At 38.4% G+C, this 17,560-nt stretch overlaps 1 protein-coding gene across 3 annotated transcripts in view; it reads left to right on the top strand.

Annotated features, from left to right (window-relative positions):
* Positions 1-17,560, top strand: part of LOC113048374 (NACHT, LRR and PYD domains-containing protein 3-like) — a 165,367-nt gene that overhangs the window by 107,216 nt on the left and 40,591 nt on the right. For all 3 annotated transcript variants that reach the window (XM_026210158.1, XM_026210159.1, XM_026210160.1), the window contains 2 exons: positions 5,850-6,023; positions 6,758-6,804. In XM_026210158.1, the coding sequence (XP_026065943.1) occupies positions 5,850-6,023; positions 6,758-6,804 (221 nt within the window). The remainder of the gene's footprint in view (positions 1-5,849; positions 6,024-6,757; positions 6,805-17,560) is intronic.

The following is a 17,560-nucleotide window of genomic DNA, read 5'->3' as shown; positions in this document are numbered from 1 at the left end:
GTATCTACATGTCTACTAACTCTCAGAGTAGACTGTTAGGGTAGGTTTAGGGTTAGTATAAGTTGACAAAGAAAGTGTTAAAAGATGTTAAGCAAACAGTCTACTAATACTCTACTAACTGCTAGTTGACCTGTAGTTGCAAAGCTACTTATGCCGCGTTTCCACCGCAGGAACTTTACCCAGGAACTAGGGACTTTGGCCTGGTACTTGGTGTGTTTCCACCGCAGGAACCAGGAACTAAATAAAGTTCCGGGTAAAAAATGCCCCCCAGAAAGTCCCTGCTGGCGAGGTGGTACTTTTTCAAAGTTCAGGAACTTTCGGGGGCGGGACTTTGGCACTACACATGCTGATTGGTTGAGTTCACGCAGCATTGGTTGAGTTTAACCACCATTTATTCGGATCGACATTTTCAAAATATTACTGTTATTGTGTCATGAAATGTAATTTTAAAAGTATTTCAGGCGAGAATGTAGTGGTTTAAAACTCAAATCTGTTGTTTATTTATAAAGACAGCGCCTATTTAAAAATGTGTTTCGCCGATCTCGTAGACGGTGAACTCCACGCGATCAGCGGGAGCTCAGTCCTCATGTATCCACCGAGAAGCAGCCTCAAATCGGCTAGACCTTCTGATATGTGCCGCTGGCTCTGATGTCTCTTTAGTGGTTAAACATAAAATATAATTCAACTGCGGGGTAAATCTAACAGGTTTTCTTTGGTCTGCATTCAATTTATCTATATGTTAAAATGAAAATAAAAAAGGCAAGTCTATATAATATTTCGTTTCATTGTAATGGCTGTATATTACACATATCCCTGAACTAAGTACATTTCTGCAGCTGTTATTATGTTTAAATGAAAACTAAAGGAGGCAGTGGTATTTTAAATCCTATTTCGTTTTATTGTAAATATACTGAGGGGAAAATTGCAGTAGCCAAAACGATCTGAGTTCACGCAGCATTGGTTGAGTTCAAACACCATTTATTCGGATCATTTTCAAATATTACTGTTATTGTGTCATGAAATGTAATTTTAAGAGTATTTCAGGCGAGAATGTAGTTGTTTAAAACTCAAATCTGTGGTTTATTTAAAAAGACAGCACCTATTTAAAAATGTGTTTTGCCGATCTCGTAGACGGTGAGCTCCACTCGATCAGCGGGAGCTCAGATCTCATGTATCCGCAGAGAGCAGCCTCACTTCGGCTAGACCTTCTGATATGTGCCGCTGGCTCTGATGTCTCTTTAGTGGTTAAACATAATATATAATTCAGCTGCGGGGTAAATCTAACAGGTTTTCTTTGATCTGCATTCAATTTATCTATATGTTAAAATGAAAATAAAAAAGGCAAGTCATAATATTTCGTTTCATTGTAATGGCTGTATATAACACATATCCCTGAACTAAGTACATTTCTGCAGCTGTTATTATGTTTAAATGAAAATGAAAGGAGGCAGTGGTATTTAAAATCCTATTTAGTTTTATTGTAAATATACTGAGGGGAAAATTGCAGTAGCCAAAACGATCTGAGTTCACGCAGCATTGGTTGAGTTCAAACACCATTTATTCGGATCATTTTCAAATATTACTGTTGTGTCATGAAATGTAATTTTAAAAGTATTTCAGGTGAGAATGTAGTTGTTTAAAACTCAAATCTGTTGTTTATTTATAAAGACAGCGCCTATTTAAAAATGTGTTTCGCCGATCTCGTAGACGGTGAGCTCCACTCGATCAGCGGGAGCTCAGTCCTCATGTATCCGCAGAGAGCAGCCTCACTTCGGCTAGACCTTCTGATATGTGCCGCTGGCTCTGATGTTTCTTTAGTGGTTAAACATAAAATATAATTCAGCTGCGGGGTAAATCTAACAGGTTTTCTTTGGTCTGTATTCAATTTATCTATATGTTAAAATGAAAATAAAAAAGGCACATTTATATAATATTTCGTTTCATTGTAATGGCTGCATATACACATATCCCTGAACTAAGTACATTTCTGCAGCTGTTATTATGCTTAAATGAAAACCAAAGGAGGCATTGGTATTTGATATCCTATTTCGTTTTATTGTAAATATAGAGAGAGGAAATATACAGGATTCGCGTCGTCGCTGACATCACACTCCCCAGTCGAATGCACAAAGTCTGAACTAACTACCGATGATGCACATCCAAAATCAGCGTAATTATTATTATTATTTTTTTTAAATCAGCGGTACTTTGTATTGAGAAACGCGCGCAGACCTACGTCACCAGTCTATTTGCCTAATCTTCCCGGTACTTTACACCGCGGTGGAAACGCAGAAAGCAACAGGTCTGGGGGGAAAAAAGTTCCTGGGAAAAAAAGTTCCTGGTACAAATGTTCCGGGTAATTTCGGTGGAAACGCGGCTTTACTGTTAGTAGAATGTCTAAAGTGGACTATCTGAATAAAGTGTTACCCAATATTTAGCTGTTCAAAAGTATCTCTGTGTGATTTTATGTGCTTCATTTACAGGTGATAGTCCCACTGGGACAACGGCTGGATGGTATGAAATTTACATGCTATAAAACCATTAGATACATTTTCAGTTTATAACCATGTGTATTTAAAAATCTTAAACTATGGCATACTCTCCAATCGTCTTTGCTGATTTTAATGGAGCGTTTTGGATATGTCGTCACATTTTACTAGAACGAGGGAGTATATGATAGCAGGGAAAACAGCATAGAACAGAAGGCAAAAAATAGCAAACATAATTTCTTCTTTTTCAAAACAAAAATTATCACATCGTTCAAAGGGTTTGCTTAAATAAATAAAGATGGATAAGTGGATGGTCAGAAGCTAGAACCTAATTTAACAACTGACTGTCAGCTGATATTTAAGAACCCATTGTGAAATGCTTTTATAAAATAATGCCGGGATAATAGTAAATGTAGTGATGTTTACATTCAATAGATTTTTCTAGACAAAAATTTTGCTACATTCACTATTTTTTGCCAAAATGTTACACCTTTTGTGTTCTTATCAATGGCAAATACTGTAAATACAGTGAATCAATATAAATACATATGGCATATATATTACTGTGGCCTCACTGTGTGAATCATAAAGTCATAATAAAAAAAAAAATCATTACTCATGTATTATACTGTATACATGTATTATGCATAAGATACAGATCTAATCTGATTTGTATATTAATATGGATTAATAAATACTTTATTTTTTAACTGGCAGTACGGGAGAGGAAGAATGAATGGAGGATGGAAGAGAAAGAAGTGGGTATTAGGATGTTGAATGTCAAGAATTAAGAAACTGTAAGTGGGAAGCCTATTCTTAAGCTTGTGGAAAAAGGACTCAAAGACATCTTGTCCCCTTGATCACCCATCATGTAATTCCCGGGTCCTTTGTCATCAGTGACGAGTGGTGTGCCCACTGCATACTGTCAGTTCTAGGGTATGATCCTCACCCTGTTAACCACAACAGGTGGTATGTAGAACCACATTCAGGTGTACACACCCATCTTATTGAAAGACCCTGGAGAATATACACAGAGCAGATCTGGAGGCTTAGGATGAACGGGACTAAAAGCATGCTATCTGATCACATCAATGTAATTGAGTGGTATGAATGGCTTGCTAGGTAGATTAATTCATGGCATTTCAAAACTGTATAAGTGAGTGTGTGTGTGTTTTATTTTACAAAAATTTCAATGGTTGTGTGATATTTTTACCTGTCAGGCCATCTTTTCGTTGTCATGTCAAGCCATGTTAATAAAAATAAATGTTATGTCCTGTGTTGTGTCTGCTGTGATCCTTACAAAAGAAGGTTAAGAGATGGCCAACTTTTAAAGTAATGGATCATTAACCCATTACCTGTCACCCCCCATTTTCAGCATGGAGAAAAATGACACACAAAATTAAAAGGTTGCTCCTCATGAGTCTTTCTTACTTGATACATAATCAACATATGTTCACAAAGCTGACACTTCAAAATTTACTGTTCAGGAATCAGAATCACTCAAATTGTTAAGATAAAAAAATATATATAAACTCAAACATGAAAACAAAAATAAAAAATATGAAAAAATGTTGATGTAGGATATGATTTTAGAAACATAATGAAGCTAAAGCCAGAAGTCTACTAATACTTCATTTGATATTGAGATCATAATCTCACAACTGCTCCCTGGGTGCCACAGCATAAATGGCTGGCCACTGCTTCAGGTGTGTGTGTGTGTTCACTGCTGTGTGAGTGCACTTTGGATGGGTTAAATGCAGAGCTCAAATTCTTGGCTGTATGTCACGTCATTAAAAAGTGAAGTGAGTGAAGTGACATTCAGCCAAGTATGGTGACCCATACTCAGAATTTGTGCTCTGCATTTAACCCATCCAAAGTGCACACACACAGAGCAGTGAACACACACACACACACTGTGAACACACACAATGTTTCAATCACAATATACATTTACCCAACTATTATCAAAAGTCTTTCAATAAAAAAAAACAAAAAAAAACATTTCTTTACCACCTTATGTGAATTAGTATGACAAAATGCATTATGAAGAAGAGCTGCACCTGTTGCAACTGCATTAGATCTAACATTAGCATCAAACTACTTAAGACAATTTATGATTATTAGTACACTTTTACTCAAAACTCACTTTTAACCCTGATCGAGTGTTTGTAATAACTTCCTTTTGTGATCTCATGTGTAATTTGGTCATTTACGGTTGTAAAAATATGCTATTTATATCGCTGCACAGATTAGCATTTCTGATGTACATTTACAATATTGATATAAAAATGCCCCAAATCTCAAGAAAATCACATATCAACCATTTACTAACGTAATCGTTTGTTTAATATTTGGATATTTCCTGGGTACAGAGGTTTCTCTGTGTTGTTGTGGTCAAATATCAACATGGAAGTATGAAGGAAATGCATCACAGGATGGGACGGGGTGGGATATGATGCACAGCAACATGTCATTTTCCAGCATGATGGAGCACCATTTCACAAAGTAATATTGAAAAACAAGTGGCTTTAAAGATCATTACATCATTACATCTGTGGCCAGGCAACTCCCCGATCTCAATCCCATACAGAACCTGTGGTCAGTCATCAAAAGGCTAGTGGACAAGCACAAGCACACAAATTGTGATCATCCCCGGGATCCGAAGGCAAGAATGGATTGCCATTAATCAGGATTTGGCCCAGGAGCTAATATCCTGCATGCCAGAGCAAATTGCAGAGGTTATGAAGAAAAAGTGTCAACACTGTAAATATTGACTATTTTTATTTGCCAATAAAAGCCATTAAAACTTACAATATGCTTATCATTGTTTTCCATAGAAACATAGAAAAATAATCTACAAATACTGAAGCAGCAAACTTTGCCAAACACAACATATATGTCACTGCCAAAACTTTTGGTCCTAACTGTAAGCACAAAAATTACATCATATCATTATCCAAAAATTAAAAATGAATATTATAAATATTAAACATGGTCAACCATTTAACCAGCCTGACCAGTCAAATGACTGTTAACTAATGCTGAATTCTAATTAATGTCCTCATATGAGCACATTAGTATGAATGAGGCTTGTGTGAACAGCATATGTTTTTATGCTCTTACCTCCTCAGCACACTGCTTGGTCATCTTTAAAATAAAATAATCAGATGTTTAGTCCACAAATAAGCTAACTGCACATGTTCATAAAGTGACTGTTCTGTCTCTGTGCATTTTACACATTTGACCTTAATGACAAGATCAGAATAACAATAAATGTGCACAATATTTTTTTATTGAATAATCAGTTTAACACAAAAAGGATACAACACAATGTGACACAAACTGTTGCTGTATGTTTAGGTTGTCTGGCTGTATGGTGACAGAGGAGGGATGTTGTTATGTGTCTTCAGCTCTGACTTCAAACCCCTCACACTTGAGAGAGCTGGATCTAAGCTACAATCACCCTGGAGATTCAGGAGTCAAGCTGCTCTCTGAAAAGCTGGAGGATCCAAACTGCTCACTGGATAAATTAAAGTATGTTGAGCAGGAAGAGGTTTTAGGTTTTATTGTTTAAACTGTTCAGTGTATCTGGGTGAGTCTATGTGTTTTTAGAGAATGCAGCAATATATTTAGGATTTAAAGAGCACTAGTCTTCTTTAAGTCTTCTAGTAAAATCTTAACTAAACTGCTCAAACAAAACAAATGAACAACAAAACAGTACATTAACTCACCCCCTAATTGGCCTCAAATCAGAAGAAAACAGTGAAATACAATGAAAATGGCAGCCACCTCCCTAAAGCTTCTAAATAAGGTAGAAACATTTTCAAAATGATAACTTGTAAAAGAAGGAACAAAAAAACCCTGACTTTAACGGGGACATCAGATGCCCATTTCCCACAAGTTGGTATGATTCTTTAGGGTCTTCATGAAATGTCTGCAACATACTTTGGTTAAAATTCCTCAATGGTTGTGTAAAACAACACCCTTTTTACCTAGTCAAAAATAGCTCTGTTCACAGCGAGCCGTGTCTCTTTGAATGATAATGAGCTACCGCTCCCAAGCAATCACCCCGAGTACCCTAGCAACAGCATAGCAACATCTTAGAAACCACCCTGAGTACCCTAGCAACTGCATAGCAACACCCTAGCAACCACCCAGAACACGTTATCAACCACAAAGCAACCACATCATGGAGTACTCTGTATAGTAAATGCATAGCAACAGCAATCTGTTTACTGACTGAATGTGACTCTGTTTGTGTTTTCTAGTGTGGATCATGGAGGTGAATCCAGGATTACAGCAGGACTACAGAAATGTACGTCTACACACACTCAGACACACTTACACACACCCAAACACACTCACTTCATACCTGCAAACTGCGCACCCAGCGCAGGCCAACCCTTTATAGCTTGATGATATTAGTTATATTAGTTATTACTAGGGGTGTAACGGTTCACAAAATTCATGGTTCGGTTTGATACGATACACTGATGTCACGGTTCGGTTCGGTACGTTTTAGATACAGCAAAATGTAAAAACATCTCAACTTTTCAGAATGCCGCAAGCGCACCGCGGGTCATGTGTCAAGAACTAACCAATCAGCTTCATCCTTTCCCGTAACAACGTTGAGAGCTCAGCCAAGATGTAGGAACAGCTGATCATAGTTGTATATGGATTGCAATTTTGAAATAAATTTAGTAGCAGAGTTACTGCAAGCGATTTTTAGAGCTGCAAATCCATTTATCCTTCGCTGAAATTTCCGCGTCTCATGGAGAGAGCACGTCATTGTTGCTTAGCAAAGACAGACGCCTCATGAGCGCTTCTGCCCGAGCGCTTTGGAAAGGAGGAGAAAGACACGCTTAGCGTTTTACATGCGTTTTTAGGCACGATATGTGAACGGCCCCTAAGGCGCTCGCTCACTCAGCACGCGCTGAAGGCTCGTTGCAAAATGTCTAATGCATTTAACAGACCAGAAATATAAGATCCTAAAATAACCAACAGGTCTGGTGTGGGTGCACTTTGGATTCCCTGTAAGCTATAATACCGGTGTCTAAATGCTGCAGGGATAGTTTGTTGCGTGCTTGTTTCTCCTTTTTTTCGTCTTTTCCCAGATACTGACACATATATCCCAGATATTCCCGCTGGTGTTTTTTTTTTTTGTATTCCCGCTGGTGTACCCTGTCATGTTGCAGATGCAACATACCGTTGTTTTTTTATCCACCACTCTCTTGCCATCACCATTATAGCTTAAAGGGAATCCAAAGTGCACCCAAACACCAGACCTGTTGGTTATTGGATGATCTTCTCATTTCTAGTCTGTTAAACGCATTGGCTATTTTGCAACGAGCCTTCAGCGCGTACTGAGTGTCAGGGGCGTTGCCTGTTACGTCGTTTGGGTTATTGGGCTACCTTGTTGAACGCATATCATAATATTTCTCTCTCTCTTTTTTTTTTTTTCTTTTCAAATATAATTAATTACTCCAACGAACCGTTCGGTATACGTAATGCGTACTGCGTACCGAACCGAAAGCGTCGTACCGAACGGTTCAATACGAATACGCGTATCGTTACACCCCTAGTTATTACGCATCAAAAAAAACCTGCGTGCCTCTGTCATTGGGGGAAAAAAAAGAGAGGCAGAAAAAGCCATAAAGTAAGGAACTGCTTTGTATTTATTTACATTGCATTTTGTGTTCATTTAAAACTTGTTCTTTTAAAAACATTAAAAATGTTCTTTTGTGATACTGTTCTTGTATATACATTTTTACACTAAAAGCTGTTTTGCACAGACATTCATTGCAGCCCACTTTGTTATTGTTCATTGACTTGAAGGGGCTGATGTCCTATTTGCAAAGTTTACAGTAGTAATAGTTTGTAGTATGTAGACATTTCCATTTTATTAATTCTAATTTTATCTACTTTAAATATTTTTTGTTTTCTATCAAAATGTTCTTGCGTGATAGTGTTTGTAGTAAAAGCTGTTTTGAAAAAAATCAGGGCATCAAAACACACAGTTTATTTTTTATTTATCATTTATAAAACAAGATACACAACATCCTGATTTTTTGCTGATTTACAAGGACATATGTCCTGGAAAACAGAAACCTGAATTATGAGGACAGTGTGATGTCACGATGACATCACCGCTCATTAGAATATGACCAATACACACAAACATGACAACACCCTGCACTACAAAGACTACAAAGCAGGGTTTACTAGGACTGTGAAGTCATAATAATAAACTAAGTGTAATTATTTTGTTTAAGTGATTAAGTGAATAATTATATATTATATGAACAAAATAACATTGTTTTATATAATTAAACCAATCCAAACTGTATATTTATATACATTTACTGCCAGAGCAAAAAAATTTATTTGGCAGTTTAGACTGTAGATATACGTTTAATATTGTCAAAAAAACTAAAAATGTTGCTTTATAATTCTGTGAATAATCGCACACAGTGTGAAGAGCTGCACAGGGACCTGTTCTTTAAATTCAAGAGTTATCTCATCATATAGATGTGCTGCTTGATCAGTCTGAATACCTTTAGAAATACAATGTGTTAGACTCGATGAGTGCAGTATATAACAACACATTCACAATGAATCCTGCTGGAGACAGATTTTAAAGAAACAGACTCACTCAAACACTGATTACAGAGAAGAGACACTTCCTCATCTGAGTGAGGGTAACATCCATGCTGGATTTACTACAACAGCTTCAAAACAGTCCATGTACAGATACATTTGGGTCGTCTCACAAACAATGCAGATACTTCTTACCAAATAAACATTTAAAATAAACAAAAACCCATTTCTATTTCATGACTTTAGACGGGACACACAAGCCGTCGGGTGAGAGTGTGTGGGGCTAGTTTAGTGTTTGGTGTGTTCCTCACGTCAGCGCGAGTGAGATCTCAGTTTAGTGAACGAGTCAGTGCTCGAGAATTAAAGAGAAAGAGATGAAATCCAGTAAGTCAATGAAGACACCATTCTTTTTATTTTTTGTCTGTGTGCTGTTGTCTCTGTACTGGAAGCTTATGTCACTTAAACAAATTCTGTGTATTCACAAGCACACTTGACAATAAAGCTCTTTCTGATGCTGTCAAATACAGAAAATGGAACATTTGATTCAAAACTAGTTCAATGAAGAAGTGTATGTAAGCTACAACAGCAGCAAGGAAGATGAGTTAATTTGAGACATTTAAAACCAGAAAAGAAGGATTACAAATATAGTTGTAAAACCATCATTATAAAGTGCAACAATCTTTGAGAACTAAGCGGTAAAAACACAAAACACTCCTGGCTCAGACTCTTCAGCTTTATTGCACTGAAGACACTGATTTACTTTGCCTCTGTAGAGTCTGTTTCATCATTCTTCTCTTCCTGTCAGTGGTCTCACAATCTTCAACTCTTCCAGTCACTGAAACAAGAAAGAAAAGTACTGTAAACTGCTCTGACATAACTCTTACAGTTTGCTTTATACCATGCTACTGAATGCATGCGATGTCTATAATAACTCAAAAGTCTGATAGGTTAGTTTTAAAAGGCCTTACAATAAAAGTCAGACAGAGAAACAGGATTATGAGTTTGCTGCTTTAATTATTAGAATAGATTTACTGGTCCCACTTTATATTAAGTGTCCCTAATACCTGTGTATTTGCATAGTAACTAGATGTGTCTGTAGTATGTAACCACAGTGTAAGTACACATTGGTACATGGTATCTACAGCTCTAATGTCTGTGTAACTACTCACATGTAACAACCCACTGAATGGTATCTGTGTAAGTACAGATGTGTAAAGAAAGCGGTACACTTTATATTAGATTGATCATGTAATTACTCTGATGTTACACAGCAGTGGCCAGTAAGTTAGGCTTTCCCTAGGTTGGTGTCCAGAATGTTACACTTTATATTAAGTGGACAGTTCCTGAGGAGTTACCATGTAAGTACACCAACTCCAACTCAAGATCTAACTCCTCACACTTCACATATCCCTAAACCTACCCATCTCCAAACCCTGCATCAAATGGTTCCAATTACTCTTATACATATTGTTGTTACAGAATGTAATTAAATATGTCCTGTTACACATTTGTACTTACACAGATACCATTCAGTGTGTTGTTACATGTGTGTAGTTACACAGACATTACAGCTGTAGATACTATGTACCAATGTGTACTTACACTGTGGTTACATACTACATATCTAGTAACTATGTAAGTACACAGGTATTAGGGACACAATATAAAGTTAATATTAATATTAATAGACTAAATTATCCAGTCCCATGCCATGCTGGTTTGGTCTGGTCAGAGGAAATCTGGCCCTCGACTGAGTCTGGTTTCTCCCAAGGTTCTTCTCCATTTAAAGTTTTGGTTCTTTGACGCTGTCGTCTTTGTCTTGCACAGTTGGACACTTTATTGCTGACAATATTGTCGACTTTTTAAAGACAACTGAACTGGATGATGAAATCACTGAATCAACGATAATTTGACTTTGAAAAATTAACAGATGACATAAGATATAAAAAAGTTGCTAACACTGATACTAAGATCAGATGTACAGCAGCAATAAACAGCAAGCTAGAGGTTTATCATTATAGTGGATGGATCTTGATTGAAAGTTTAGAGCAGATCCACATATTCACTGAACAGTTTCTAGTGAAGAGGAATACTGTAGTGCTATTGGCAGCTACTCTAGAGGTGTGAATCTTGTTTAACCTGTTTGCCACTGATATTAAATATCTACACATATAGAACTAGTATACTGTACACTGCACAGTGTAGTCACCCCTTCAAACGCTTTCACATTGTTAAATCACAGCCTTATTTAAATTCAATCAATCTGCACTCACTGCACGAATCCAAGAGCCACATTACAGAAGTGTCCTTATTCTAGAATCATATATTATCTGTGTAGTGACTATGATGATTTCAGTTAGGATCCCTGTAATGATAAAAACTTCCTATTCATCCGGAAGAAGGAGGCGGGAACTGGCGCACAATCAAAATCATTTTAATTATTCAAAATAAATACAAAACAGCGCACCAGCCCCTCGCGGCCGACTGGTGCGCATAAATAAAAAGCAAAACATAAAATAATATCCCAGGCCTGGTCCTCTCTCGTCCTTCACGGTCGTCACTCCAGTCTTATATCCTTCCATCTCCTACGTGGGACTCGAGACAGGTGGTGGGGCGCAGGTGCAGCTCATCTCGAATCACTACACCTGGCCTCACTCCTCGTTCCCACGTCTCTAGGCCCCGCCCCACTCGTCACATACCCCCATCGCCCCTCGCAGGCCGGGGGGTACCCTCGAGACTGCGCTCTACTCCCCCCCCCCCCCTTCCCTACGGGGGGGCCGCTCACGGGGACCTGCAGGAACCTGGGGGTAGGACAGACGAGGCGAGAGAAAAGGAGATGGAAGGAGGAGCGACAAGGACGAGAGAGGGGAGAGAGAAAAAAAAAAAAAAAAAAAATTCCGGTTCCCAGACGCACTGCTGCTCGGCCCTCCACCAGCTGGGTGATCTCCTCCGCGGTGCCTGGCGGTGGCACTGGACGGCCCTCGGCAGACGGCACGACACTCCTCCGCCGCCTGGTGGACGGCGACGGCTCCTCCGGTTTTGGGCAGCGGCAGGAGTCCCCCGTTCCCTGCAGCAGGCTCCGGCCCCCTGGCGAACGGCGCCGACTCCTCCGCTCCCTCACGGACGGCAGCCGCCCCTCCATATCGTGGGCGGCCGGCAGCGAGCTCGCCCGTCCCCGGCAACTCGCTCCAGCCCACCGCCTCGAGCGTCCCTGGCGGCACATACCTCGCCAGCTCGAGGGCAGCGCGGATTCACCACAGAGGCGAGGGATCTTCAGCAGCGCGTCCCTTCTTTCCCCCGGGCTTCGTCACCACTGTAATGATAAAAACTTCCTATTCATCTGGAAGAAGGAGGCGGGAACCGGCGCACAATCAAAATCATTTTAATTATTCAAAATAAATACAAAACAGCGCACCAGCCCCTCGCGGCCGACTGGTGCGCATAAATAAAAAGCAAAACATAAAATAATATCCCAGGCCTGGTCCTCTCTCGTCCTTCACGGTCGTCACTCCAGTCTTATATCCTTCCATCTCCTACGTGGGACTCGAGACAGGTGGTGGGGCGCAGGTGCAGCTCATCTCGAATCACTACACCTGGCCTCACTCCTCGTTCCCACGTCTCTCGGCCCCGCCCCACTCGTCACAATCCCCTTTAGGATAAAACCTATAAAAGAGCAGCATTTCCACACATCCCTCTTTCTCCCAGGTGATGAACATTTATGAATTATGGAGGCTACCATAGTCTTGAAAACTTTCCATATGTAGCTTGCTCTCTCTTTTTTAAAATACATTATAATAGCTAGATATGTACATTTTGCCAAATCAAGTTAACAATTTGAGACTTACAAGCAAAGCTTCAAAAATGAGCTCATATTGACCTGTACATCTGACACCAATCCACTTAAAAGACGACATCCACGATCTCATGCAAACTCTGCACTTGTCCAGGCATGACACATTTGTATGAAGTCATGTTTGTGACACTGTTTAGTGGCAGGTAAGAAGAATGGTTTAGAAAATGTTTACCATCAACAACTGAATTTTAACACACAAGCATCTAAACATTTTTAGAGTACTGAACTTGTCCACAATATATTATGTTGTCAGTTCAGCTAAGAGCTTTAACATTCCATCTGTCAAATTACATATCTTACTTTTTATTTTTTAGATTCATTTTGTAAAATTAAACTTGAATTTTCTAAATTATTAATTTAATTTAAATTAAATGGGCCATGAACTAAGAAATCCCACCAATTCCACATCGCAGTTTTTTTAGCCCTGCCAAATGCTGCCTGTTTGGTCACGCGCACCAATTCCACTGTAAAGGAAACAGGTCAATTTAGCTCAAAGGGAATCGTTTAAGATTTTAAAGGGAATTTGAACAGAATCACTGTTTCACGGCTGATCACTGAGACGCCCTGCGATTCACTGAACAAGCCGTTTAACATCAAATCTGCACTGGATATTAATATCCAAACTATAGTGAAAACACTATCAATTAGCACAGTAACAAGATCGGCAGTTTAAGACGTTAACTTGTAAGCACAAAACACAAGATACTTCTCTTTTCAATATAAATAAGGCTTTATTAGATAAATCTAAGACATATAAACTAATCTAACACATAAACGCACGCACTCACACATTCACACAAGTTGCAGGAAGATCGAAAGTTAGGGAAAGATGAGTTTAAGAGAATGGAAATATGGAATCCCAAGTTTACAGCAATACGTTAAATTGCATAGACATGAACAACCATCAATCACTTAATTAACGCTCGCATTGAGTTCCTCAATGGGGTTAAAATTATATTAGATTCACCAGTAAAGGTCACGGTCTGGAGGTTACTTTTTCTTCCACTCTTTTTCCTTCCACTCAACTTTCTGTTGACATGCTTGGATACAGCACTCTGTGAACAGCTTCTTTGACAATGGATGTTTGTGTCTTGCCCTCCTTGTGAAGGGTGTCAATTATTGTCTTCTGGACAACTGTCAGATCAGCAGTCTTCCCCATGATTGTGTAGCCTAGTGAACCAAACTGAGATACTGTTTTGAAGGCTCAGGAAACCTTTGCAGGTGTTTTGAGTTGATTAGCTGATTGGCACATTAACATATTTTTAATTTGTTGAGAGTGAATTGGTGGGTTTTTGTTAAATGGTAGCCAAAATCATAACAATTAAAAGAACCAAAGTCTTAAAGTACTTCAGTCTGTTTGCATTGAATTTATTTAATACGAGTTCACAATTTGAGTTGAATTACTGAAATAAATGAACTTTTCCATGACATTCTAATTTGAGATGCATCTGTATTTACAAGTAAGGCACAATTTGACAAAGGATTTTCAGAAAGTCTCAAACTAAAAGACGATGATGTGCCAACTATATTGGATCTGATGGTAATGTTGACAGTAAAAGTGTCAATTACTCTTTTAATATGTAGTCACTAATGCTTTAGTCTGTTATTACAAATCATTTGATATGTACTGAATATTTATGTGTTTTTAACCTAAATCACAGCAGCGTCCATCTGTGAAGGATGTAGACTGTCATACATACACAACTGTTATCCAATCACAGCAGTGGCCGTTTACTTCCAAGTCTACTCTTCACCACGCCTATTCAAACAGAGATGTCAGATGAGCAGGGTTAAAAGAGGGCAGAAAATAGCCTATTACTTCTAAATTGCTTTTTTTTTTTTTTTTACATACAAATCAGGATAACATTATAAGTGGAGCTCAGAGAACAGTACAAAAAAACAAAGGCAGTTCATGACCCCTTTAAAATGAAACAAAGTGCAGTTTTGGTTGTTTGGACACCACATAATGAAGTGCATTTATCATACATATGCTACAAATATTGTGTAGCCTATGATTTCAATACAATGTCCTGACAAATCATTCTGTCCTTGCAATACAGTGTGTTTTCTGTTTAACTGTGTGTAACTCAACCACAAGTCTCTATGTCAACTTTCTATTTTGTAGATATAAAGTAAGCACACTCAACTAAAATGACACAATACCTGTTCTTTACTTGGCAAGGGTCTTGTCATCTCAGTAACGGCATCTTTGTTCATCTGTAAAAGAGACAGCCCCGCTAACAACATTCCGTAACTGTCATGTAACTGCAACGTAATCTGGTGACCAAAGTTTCGTCGTGGCGACGTGTGGCAACCGGAAAAGTGAAAGGTGCGTATACGTCGCCACAACGTAACTTTGTGACGTTGCCAGTAAGTAACTGCGATGTCGTGGCAACGTCGCGGATCGGTAGTCATGTGCTGGTAATTAGTTGGTCATTTTTTAGAATTATTTAGTATTTTATGGGCGGACATGCAGTAGTTAAACCTAATTTATGTCCTCATATGCTCAAACTACTTTAAAGGCTGTTTTAGCAGCTGTGAATGATGAATACAGACTCAAATGAATTCAGTTTATTAACACATATGAACAGTAATACAACCAAATTATAAATAAAAACATAGGACATATAGAAGAAATATGAAATGAAACAGCGAATGAAAGCAATCGGCCCATACAGAAGCACATAGATTGAAATATATTAATAATAAATACATTGAACATATATTTAAATATCTATATCATTCTGTAAGCATCCAGGGTCAAAATATTATGCACAAATATGCAAGTCTTAGGGGCCGTTCACATATCGCTCCAAATCCAAGATGGCGCCTGTGTTTGGCTTGGCCATTGTTGCATCGTTTTTGTGTCAACTTTTTACGTTTGTACTCACCCTATATGTAGCCATATCAGCCCTATCGTCTGATTATTGTGTCTCTGCTGCTCGGACTTATGATCGACGCTCGTTGTTGGACATCAGAGTGTCTATGGAAAGTCTCTTTGAAAACTGGGAAAGTTTCAGACAAACTTTTCCACCCCCGCTCGTGCGTCGTCCCTCGTCACCTGAGTACCGGGGCTCCTGTTTACAACCAGAGATCCTGGGAATCCTAAGAAGAGACCGAAGAAAAGGGGCTGCAGAGCTGGCGCTCAAGTCAAGAAAAGGCGACAATCCTGGACGGGGGTGCCCTGGCTCTATCGTGGAGAACGATTGCGGTGGTTGCGGCCGATTTTCCTCCTAAATGTAGATGAAAATGCTCCACAGCTGCAACGCCCCGGGATGCTTCTACCGGTTGGATGTGAACCTCTTTTGTATCAGCAACCTGTTGATGTGATCGCTGACCTGCCATTAGGGCTGCACGATTCTGGATAAATTGAGAATCACAATTTTTTTGGTCTCATAGAGAGATCACGATTCTCCTACAATTCTTTTTTCAATTATTATTACTATTATCATTATCACAAGTATATAAATTAATACTTTTATTTTGCAAGGATTCTTTAAATTGATCAAGTGTGACAAAGACATTTGTAACAAAATATTTCTATTTCACATAAATTTTGTTCTTCTGAACTTTCGATCAAAGAAACCTGAAAAAAATCTACTCATCTGTTTTCAACAGAACAATAATAATAATAATAATAATAATAATAATAAATGTTTTTTTGAACAGCAAATCAGAATATTAAAATAATTTCTGAAGAATCATTTAACACTGAAGACTGGAGTAATGATGCTGAAAAGACAGCTGTGCATTACAGAAATAAATTACACTTTAAAATACATTCAAGTAGAAAGCAGTTATTTGAAATTGTAAAAATATTTAAATACTTTACTGTTTTTGCTGTACTTTGGATCAAATAAATGCAGTTTTGGTGAGCAGAACTTTAAAAAACATTACACATCTTGTGGTTCAAAAACTTTTGACTGGTAGTGTATATATAATATATTTAAAACCCCAGGTTTTTTATATTAGAATGATGAGAAAAAGTTGTTTAAATCACTGATTCAATGACTCACTCATAAACCTACTTCCCTTGTTTCATTATTGGATGAATCAGCGTTTTTGAACAATTCAAAAAGGGATTTGTTATATTTTGATCGCTGCCATATAGACGTCAGTGTTTATATTCTGTGATAATATAAATGACTGTAAGACAGAAATATTACTGTGTAGTTGAAAAGACAGTTTGTGAAGATGTTTCTTAACCAAACATGCTAACTGCTCTCTCTCAGCGGCAGTGCGAACACGGATTTGAATGATCCAACTTTGTCAAAGGTTTAACAGACTCTGGGAATCGTTGTCATTAAGAAATGAGATCGAGAGGGTGTCTGAATCGAGATCGCAATCTTTTAACGATTAATCGTGCAGCTCTACCTGCCATTACCGATGTCTACTTTGCTGTCTGACCAGCAACAAACCAGTCGCCGTAACTGGAGATCTCGTGACTGCGTCAGCCGTTTACGGTCAGTTCCGTCACAATCAGCTGTTGTTGATGCCGGCCTGCCAAACGTTACATTACTCCACTTTGCCTTGCTCAATGCTTGTTTCATTTCTAACAAATCATTTATTCTTAACGAGCTTTTTGTTAACAATAATATTGATTTTATGTTCCTTACGGAAA

This window comes from Carassius auratus, chromosome 29 (assembly GCF_003368295.1).
Source record: "Carassius auratus strain Wakin chromosome 29, ASM336829v1, whole genome shotgun sequence".
Taxonomy (NCBI): Eukaryota; Metazoa; Chordata; class Actinopteri; order Cypriniformes; family Cyprinidae; genus Carassius; species Carassius auratus.
This window is presented reverse-complemented; position numbering and strand designations above follow the sequence as displayed.